This window comes from Onychomys torridus, chromosome 6 (genome assembly GCF_903995425.1).
Source record: "Onychomys torridus chromosome 6, mOncTor1.1, whole genome shotgun sequence".
NCBI classification, from domain to species: domain Eukaryota; kingdom Metazoa; phylum Chordata; class Mammalia; order Rodentia; family Cricetidae; genus Onychomys; species Onychomys torridus.
In genome coordinates, this window is record NC_050448.1 from 80493468 (window position 1) to 80503508 (window position 10041).

The 10041-nt window shown below is 43.3% G+C and overlaps 1 protein-coding gene across 1 annotated transcript; it reads right to left on the reverse strand.

Moving 5' to 3' along the window:
- Positions 1-6262, reverse strand: C6H1orf162 (chromosome 6 C1orf162 homolog). The gene is made up of 6 exons (XM_036190686.1): positions 6210-6262; positions 2296-2343; positions 1501-1564; positions 910-1004; positions 611-660; positions 1-336 (listed from the first exon to the last, which is right to left on the reverse strand). Exons 2-6 carry the CDS (start codon positions 2330-2332, stop codon positions 178-180), a joined length of 405 nt encoding a protein of 134 aa, XP_036046579.1. The 5' UTR covers positions 2333-2343; positions 6210-6262; the 3' UTR covers positions 1-177.
- Between the last annotated feature and the right edge of the window lie 3779 nt (positions 6263-10041).

Genomic DNA, 10041 nt, shown 5'->3' on the forward strand with positions numbered 1-10041 from the left:
CACCACCACCTGGCGCCACTGATTTTTAAGACAGCGTTCCAGATCAAGCCTCAACAGCTGACTGCAGTTGTACGTAGGCTGCGCTCCTAAGTTTGTAGGAAACAAACAACAAAAACACACAGACAAAGCCAGAAAGCAACATGTAGATGGAGCTGAGCTGAGGTCCTGCATTCTGCCTCATTGCAGAGGCAAGTGGGAGCCTGCCACTTTAATCTGAGAGTAGACCGTGGAGTCCAAGCCTGCAGAGTGGTCTCCAGTCAAGTCAGTGCTGTTTTCTTCCGAGGGCTTGAAAGTCATGCTGGCATAGGTGAGCGACTCCTTTGATACAGATGAAAGCTTTTGAGGAGAAAGGAGAAATAGTGAATTTAGTTTACAGTGAAAGGTGTCTCTCTAAAAGTGTCCTGAAAGCTTTGATAAGTGAGACCCAAAGAGACCAGAAGAACTCATAAGAGTCACTTGCCCAGAGTCCAGAAAGTGACACCAACATTCCAGGCAGTAACCCAGCATGTAAAGGACACAAAATAAACCAACTCCCCCCAAATAATTTTCATGCCACCTTTATCACACCCAATTCCCCTCTTGCAGCCCCGAAACATCAGCATGGTTTTACCTTGATGGGAGGCTCTGAGACGAGGTCCTGGGCCTGGGCCCTGGAGTAACCTGCAGCAGATGTAGGAAGAAGAGGGTTGTCCTCTCACCATGGAGTCTGGAGGAGTGGGGAGCCTTTCCCCTCAACTTTGGGAGGTTAGTAGGTTGGGGTGTAGGGGGAGAGCAGCAAGGAAGAGAAGGGAAGGGCCTCACGGTGGATCTGTGGAGAGTGTGGGCTGAGTGGGTCATCTCTCCACTTCCCCATTACTCATTGCTCATGTTCTCAGTGACAGCAAGAGGAGTCCAACAGAGACCACTCACTTTTTCTGCAGCTCTTGACGACGACGAAGATAAGGGTCACAAGAAGCAGTGTCAGCAGAACCCCAGCAAAAAAGGCCAAGATTAAATGCTCCTTTCTGTTTAGGCAAAGAAAGGGAGTAGATGAACGGCTGGCAGGGACTTCTTGGAGCCTTACCTGGACTCCACGCTCAACTTTCTTACTCAGGCTCTCACATAGGCTGACCCACTTGCTCCTACCCACTGCTTGGGAAGAGACAGTTTGCTTTTGGGTTCCAGAGACATTTGAGACCTACACCTCAATACTGTAAGTTCAGGGGACTCATGAGCTCTGAAATCTTGGTCAATGCTGAGTTCATATTGCTTATAACCAGCACTTGGAAAGCTGAGGCAGGAAGATTGTGGCAAGTCAGAGGCCAGTCTGAGCTACGTTGTGAGACATGCTCAATCTCCCTCCCCTGCAAACAAAACACCAGCAGAACTCTACTCCTAAGGTCAAACACCGAGTTCTTTCACTGTTTCTGGTCTCTTCCCCCAATTCAGTTTACCCTTTATAAGGCCCCAAGACAAAATGGTCAACAAAAAACCCAGTGCCACATGGCTGGGTTCCTTTACGTGGGGTCGAAGAAACAGGATGCAGGTACAGAGCTGGTCACTGGGGCTGCCGTGGTAACTGTGCCTGCAGAGAACATGAGAGGGATCAATTTTGAGGGACCAGTGTCCCTTACCCTCTCCTGTCATCCCTCCAGGGTAAGTCTGCAAGTACCTCCACTACCCACAGGGACTTACAAGTGGGCTACAACTCTGTAGAAGGGAGAACAACAGTGGGTCTTTTTTTTTTTTTTTTTTTTTTTTTTTTTTGCCAGTTCTGGGTAAGTGAACCCAGGGCCTTTTGCATACCAGGAGGAGCTCTCCACTGCTGAGATTTACCATCTGACTGAGAGGAGATGAAGAGTTATACTTGAAATGGCATACAAACTGAAGAAGCAGAGGCTAGTGTCCTCAGCCCTGTCTTCCTTATGCAAACAAAATAAATATTTTGTTTCCCCCAAACAAAATGGGGAGATGTGGGTCCTATGACCTCAGCAGGCACTTCCCAAACGCCTCCTGACTCTCCAACCTCCCCCTGGGGTGTAGGGAGGGGAACAAGAAGAAACATGAACTAGATTTTCACAAAGTACCACCAGCTGATCTACTCAGTTTGGAGGGCCAGTCAGGTCTTTCTGATCCTCTTTCTATTACTTGGGGGCACCGGCTTCTGCATTATGGTAAACTTGAATTCTTCTAGCTCAGAAATGCGATAGCTAACACTGTCCCCATGGAGCTTTCTATACAATTCCTTTTTTTTTTTTTTTTTTCCAATTCACTGTAAGTGCCAAGGGAGAGCATTAATTTTGGTGCCAAACTCACTGGTTTTAGGTTTAGATGTAGAGGAAGAAGATCCCATGCTGTCTTCTCCTGAGAATAAAACAGGTACTCTTTAGCTTGGTAGGGAGTTGGGCATGGCAATGCATTCACTGGGGTGTAGTTCAGAATTGGCTAATCCTACCATGGAGGTGCAGTGTGCATCTTTGGTCCTCTGTTCACCTGGACATGTTCAATGACCAGAGAAATTACATCTGAACCCTTCAGCCTAGCACCACTCTGGTGCTTTTAGGGATATGCAGTAGCTGGGTGTGGTCAACTACGCCTCTAATCCCAGCATTGGGGAGGTGGTAGGAGGATCAGGAGTTCAAGGTCATCCTCTATGCAGTAAATTCCAAGTTAGCCCATCACAAACAAACAAAAGTAAGGGGCTGGAGAGATGATGGATCAGTGGTTAAGAGCACTTGGTGCTCTTCTGGAGGACAAGGGTTCAGGTCACAGCTATGACTCCAGTTCCAGGGCATCTGACACCATCTTCTGGCCTGCACCAGTACTGCATGCACATACATAAAAATAAATAAATTTTAAAAATTAAAATAAAACCAAGAAAACTACTAGCTGCTAGGTTACATAAGACCCAACCTCAATCAATCAATCAATCAATCAATCAATCAACCAACCAACCAACCAACCAATCAATCAATCAAAAACAAAGCAAAAATCCAGCACTTTGAGGGCCACCAACCCAGTACCACTGTATGGCTTTGGCACACCTGGTGACTCCTTCATTGTAACACAGAATGATATATGGTGCTTCTTTTATCTTGAAGATATGTAGTGGCTTTTCAGACATGTATGTATGTCGCTGAACAGTCTCTAGGTATTATTTAAATGAATGCAAAAATGAGGTTGGAGATATGGCTCAGTGGTTAAGACCATTTGCTGCTACTTTTCCGGAGGACCCAGATATAATTCCCAACACTGACATGACAGCTCACAGCCATCTGTAACTCTAATTCCGAGGAATCAGATGCCCTCTTCTGGCCCCTATGGACACCAGACAAACATGTGGTGCACAACATCACATCTAGGCAAAACTCAGAAACTAATAAAGCATCTACTAAAGGCAGAAGGTAGTATCACCTGGATTCCTAGTGCACATTGCCAGCTGAGTGGATTCCTTTTAGACATTCACCATGTGCTTTAGTAATGCTTCCTGAAACATGGCTTCTCATACAAGGCCAGATCTCCTTTTGGCTCAACATTTTATGTCCATTCTTACCCACTTCTAAAACCTTTGTAGAACATTTTTAGTGGTGACAGTCCTCTCTGCTGCAGAAGTTCCCCCAACCCCCCTTGTTTGTGGGAGATACTTTGTAAGATGTTGTGCAGCTGTCAAAGACCAAGGACAGTCCCAAATCTGTACAGTATAGACCATGCTTTTTCTTATACATGCTATCTTAGTTAGGGTTTCTATTGCTGAGACACCACCACAACCACCAAAAAGCAAGTTAGGGAGGAAAGGGTTAATTTGGCTTATACTTCAGCACTGCTGTTCATCACTGAAAGAAGTCAGGACAGGAACTCAAACAGGGCAGGAACCTGGAGGCAGGACCTGATGCAGAGGCCATGGAGGGGTGCTGCTTACTGGCTTAGTTCTATGGCCTTGCTCAGTCTGCTTTTTTATAGCACTCAGGACCACCAGCCCAGTGATGACACACCCACCATGGGCTGGGCCCTCCTCCATTGATCACTAATTGAGAAAATGCCTTACAGCTAGATCTCACGGAGGCATTTCCTCAATTGAGTTTCCCTTTTGTCTGATGACTCGAGCTTGTGTTAAGTTGACACACAAAACTAGCCAGTACACATGCCATACCTGTGAAAGTTTACTTTAGAAAGTAAACTTTAGATTGGCTACAAAGCTAAACTAAAACATAGTCATCACAGCAATATGCCATGATAAAAGCTATTTAAAACATAAGGTTATTTATTTATGGGTATTTCCGGTTCATATTTTCAAATTATAGTTCACCAGAAAGAACTGAAACTGGGGCAAGCAAACCCATGTGATAGCATGCTAATTGTGCACAGATGGACTTTTTAAAAAAAATTATTCTTATTTATGTGCATTGGTGTTCTGCCTGCATATGTCTGTGTGAGGGTATCAGATCTTGGAGTTACAGACAGTTGTGATGTGAGCTGTCATGTGGGTGCTGGGAATTGAACCTGGGTCCTCTGGAAGAGCAGTTAGTGCTCTTAACCATTGTGCCATCCCTCCATTCCCCACAGATGGACTTTCTTAACCAGTTCCCTGATTATACAAATGCTTTCCAGTGTGCTTAATAACTTAATAATGAGACTGCTGCTTTTATGTATAAAATTTTGGTTACAACCCTGGTTATTTTTTGGTGGCCACAATTATAATTAGTATTTAGCCAAACCCATGCTAAAAAAAATTTGGGGTCTCCACAATTTCTGCTGAATTTTAAGGTGATTTACTTAGACAGAAAATGCCATAAATGGTTCGCATGTTTTAATCAGTCAGCTCTTATAAGTGTTTTTCCCAATCCTTAGATATCTGGGAAGACTTTGAGAAGAATTCCTGTCCCTAAGTGTCATTAAAAAAAAAGCAAGGCAACGTTATAGTGCATCTCACCATTCAGCAAACACTATCATATCTGCCACTATCAGATCAAAAGGAAGGTATTGACAAGAAAATTTGGTGAGATGTCTAAACTACAAAAACAGGAAGACCATAGTCCCTGCAGAGTCAGGGATAATGATTTTTCTAACAATCTTTGGTTCTTTTTGAAATTTATGTTGGTCATGTGAGGTGGTACATGCTTTTTAATCCCAGCACTTGGGAGGCAGAGGCAAGTGGATGTCTGTGAGTTTGAGACCAGTCTATGGTCTACACAGTGAGTTCCAGGACAGCCAGGGTTAGAGAGAAAAACCCTGTCTCAAAATAAAATAAAAATAAAACAAGTCAATGGTATTCATTTCAGAACATCGTAAAATATTAGTATACCTTGTATTTTATTATAGTATATATTTATAATTGCGATAAACTATATTTAAAATACTGAAATGTATTCCTCCTGAAGAGTGTGGATTTCCACTAGATCTCACATTTAGAGCTACTGAGGGCCGTCTGCTTTTGTAGCAGTGGTTCTTTACGAACGGGCAATCCAAATAAAATAATATCACATACGAAACTTAGACCCCCCCCCCCCCCCCCAGACTAAGTCATCTTACAGCACCACAGACAAACAGGTGACAAATCCAAGGGGCAAAAACAACAGTCCAGCACTTGAGAGGCTGAGGCAGGAGAATCGGCATAAGGTCAAGGCTAGCCTGGATTACACCAGATCGTCTGGAAAATTGAAAACGAGTCTGGCATGGTGGGCAGAGGCAGGCAGATCTCTCTTGAGTTCAAGGACAGCCTGAGTTCTAGGCCAGTCAGGGCTCCATAGTGAGACCCTGTCTCAAAACAAAAACAGCAACGAAAACAACCAACCAAAATAAGGGCCAGTGAGACGGCTCAGCAGGTAAAGGCACTTCCCCACAACTCTGGTAATCTGAGTTCAATTCCTAGATCCCATGTATTGGTGAAAGGAAAGAACTGACTTGAAAATTGTTCCTGATACACACACACACACACACACACACACACACACACACACACACACACACAACCACAAATATTTTTTTTTATTTTCAAAACAAAGTAAACATGAGCCAAACATGTGACAGAAGCAGAAAGTTGGCTCAGAAACAATGCTGTTCGCAGTTTGATCCGGCACAAGAGACTGAGCTATGAGACCTGTGCCAGTCATTCATATGCCATCCTTCCCTCGCCAAATAAGAAAAACACACCAGAAACCACCAAATAAACATAAAAAAAAGTCCTTTGATGAGCCATTACTTAGTCTGGATTTGAAGGGTTTTTAATTTACCTTTCTGGAAAAACTCCAGTTGTAAGATGCAGCTGCTGAGGACTGAACTTTTCTCTTCCTAGTTTTCCTTTTCAGAAATGGTGACAGAGTGTACCCACTGTCCCCATCAGCTGTGTTGCAAAGATATGTCTAAGCTCCAAGCCACAGACTTCCTCTTTGAAACCGATGGTATTTTTTTTCATTCCCTGGCTTCCTTCTCTTTAGAATGGGTCTCTTCTCACATTACATGTATTTAGACACTTACTTGTATATATGTACCATGGCATGTGTGTTAAGGTCAGAGGACAGCTTCTGGGAGTTGGTTTTCTCCTTCCACCTTGTGAATCCCAGGGATCAAATTCAGGTTGTCGGGCTAGAGGACATGTATTTTACCCACTAAATATGTCTCCGGCCCACACCATGTACTGTTCTAAACTGAAGATATGAAAACAGGCAAAAATTGGCTTTTACCCACCTCGTGGAACTTTCCGAATGTAAGAGGCTGTTAACACACTGGAGGCAAAGGATTCCATGCATTGTGGTGGGACAGAGTCCTTTACATGTGGCTATAATACAGGGAAGTCTCGGCGGGAAAACACTGATACTGACATGAGTGAATAGGAGGAGGGATATTCAGATCAGACCATTTGAAAAGTGTCAGGAAGGAGAGCAGGGGATCAAAGACTAAAGAATCAATGAATGAATGCAGACGCAGGAGTAATCCCTTGGCGCTTTTGTCCGTATAAGAGGAGAAATGAGTAGAGGTTTAAGAAACGGCACATCTGCATTCTGAAACAACCACTGAAACTGAGGCGAGAACGGACTGGAAAGTGGCCAGGACAGACATGAACAGGCCAGTTGGGATCCCTGCAGGAACCCATCTGAGGACAATAGGGGCTAAGATGGCAGCAGTAGAGAGATGATAGATTTGAGAGGCAGCAGAAACAAGGATGAAAATATGATGACCGAAGATAGCACTAAATGGCAAGACTCAGCAAGAACCCAAGAAGGAAACTGGAAATTCAAGACTTAAAGAGTGACAGCTACATAACCACACATGTATTGAACACATACACTGACCCAGTCTGTTAGGTGGTAGAGAAAAAAAAACAATACAAAACACAATTATAACATAGTCCTTGAGTTGAAGTATTTTGCACTCTTATGAATAGATATCTTTATTCTACAAAACAATGTTCCAGATTGTACATACAAGACAGAATGTTGTAGATGCTGTTAAAGATTTACACACTATGGATTGGGGTCCGAAAGGAAAAAAAAAAGTCAGGCTACTCAGGAGGCTGTTGAGAAAAGCTTCAGAGAATGAGATGTTTAAGTTGCATTTTACTTTCAAAATCACAGTTTGCTTTTCAAAATACAATCTTGATATAGGCCATTCATTGTCTTAGTTACTATTTCTAGTGCTGTGAGGAGACACCATGGCCAAGGCGACTTATAATAGTAAGCATTTAATTGGGGCTTGCTTATAGTTTTAGAAGGTTAGTCCATGACCATGTCAGGGAGCATAGTGGCAGGCAGGCACGGTGCTGGAACAGTAGCTGAGAGCACACATACAATTTGAAAGTTGCAGGTAGACAGAGAGCAAGGCTGGGCCTGGCTTGGGCGTTTGAAACGTTAAAACCTACCCTCAATGACACACCTCCTCCAACAAGGCTACACCTCTTAATCCACCTCTGTTCCACCAATTGGGTACCAAGCATTTACATATATGAACCCATGGGGGGCCATTCTCATTCAAACCACCATAGTGATGCTTTAGAGAAATTTCCAGTGGGATTTCTGGGGCTAGGAGCAAGAACATGGGCTGGGTTTGGAGATCAGAAAAGGAAAACAGAGTAAGGACTACAAACACCTACTGGACTCTTAACCACTGTCACCTTATAGGCAATGGAGAGACCACTGAGGAGTTGTTACATGATTACTTTAGGGTTTACAGAACGCATGGAGTGGTGAGGTACAGGACAGTGGGGAAATCCTTCCATATGGTTTGAACATAGGCCATAACTATGGGAGAAGAATGGTAGGGTAGACATCTGATGCATCCAGTCAATTGTGAGAGGAGGTTTTCTGTACTGTATCCACTGACCAATACTGTAGACATATAAGGATGAACGTAGAATTATGCACAAATGAGTTTCTGAATTTGGGGTGCTTACGGACTCAGAAAGGTTAGGAGAGCAGGTAGGTACACAGATCTGGGACTCAGGAAACATCCTGATTTGCATGGTAGATAATGAGTTCTAAAAACACACATAAAACCTAAAACCACCCTATTCCTCAGTGCTAATCATTTCTCTCCTTTTGAGGTGGGGCATCTCTTATGGTTAGGTAACACTACCTGACAAATCCTGGCCAGTGGATTAAAGATTTAACTGTTGATGCATGACCTCTTCTGACTGTTCCCTTCATAGGGCTCTTAGGGAGGCTGTGATGAGCTAGTGAGAATAACCTAGGTCTAAATGTAGATCTGAGTTCTCTACCTGGAAGACAGTTTCTCTGAAGTCACCTAAACCTACACAAGATTCTTTAAGCAAAATCCAAATGCTTCCATGTTAAGCTCTTTAAATTTGGGGAAATTTTGTACACTGGCCATCTTGATTACATTTCTGATATAGAAAAGAAAGCCATCTGTATACATGTGATAGAAACTGTGAGTCTGGGTACTATCAAAGGTAGAAAATGAAGTACAATCCTGAGTATGGGACTTGGTGGAACTGCAGTAATCAGGAAAGCCAGAACAGACAGTGGAGTTGGTTAAGGGAACTGAGAAAGTAGTGGCCAAGTGTCAAATATCGCTTAGAGGTCAAATGAGGATTGGAGAAAACAGATTGGATTTGGAATTAAGACATCACAATTTTTCTGGCTAGAGCATTAATGTAGTAAAGGTAGGGACATCAGGGTCTTTGCAGAAGATGTTGTATTTCTCCAGATACCACTGTAATTCATCACAGGACATTCATAAGCCCCTGAACTAGACTAAATCCACACCATATGTATGTGCCTATCATCCAGTTTTTAAAAAAGATTTTGCTTTAGGCTGTGTGTGGGTATGTGCACTTGAGTGTAGGTGCCTGTGGAGGCCAGAGGCACTAGATACCCTGGAACTGGAGTTTACAGGTGGTTGTGAACTGCCCAATGTGTGAGTTGGGAACCAAATTCGGGCCTTCTGCAAGATTAGTATGTGTTCTTAATTACTGAGCCTGTTCTCCAACCCCACCATCCTCGTTTTTGACATCAGATTCAGTGTCTCAATTATTCCTCCTTTAATCCCACTGTCTAGATTTCAACAAAAATTACTGGCAGAAGACTTCTGAGCTATGAACCTTAATTCATATTTTCAGTTCTTACACAACCTGAAAATTTGCTTACTATTGACTTTTCTTACACAAAGTGCTCCACTCTACTTTCTGACTCCAAAATCCTCTTTTTCTCTGCCATTCCTGATCAACTTCTTTGAACACTGGTATTCTTTTGTGGTTCTTTATTCAGTATTATGCTCTCTCCTGGAACATTTCATAAGCAAGGTATGAATTAGTTCAATGACATCTCTAAAACTTTGCAACATATATGTATGTACATGTGGGTTTATGTGGAGGTGAGAAGACACCCTCTGGTGTCCACCTCGCCTTGCATCTTGTTTGCTGCTGTGTATACCATCATGGGCCACAAGCTTCTGGGGATTCTATTGTCTCTGCCTCTCATCATCTTCACAGGAGTGCTGTGATTACAGATGTGTGCTTTTGCACCCAGCTCTTACATGGTTCTGGGAATCTGAAGTCATGTCCTCATGAATGCACACAGCAAGAACCTTTTACCCACTGAGCCATCTCCA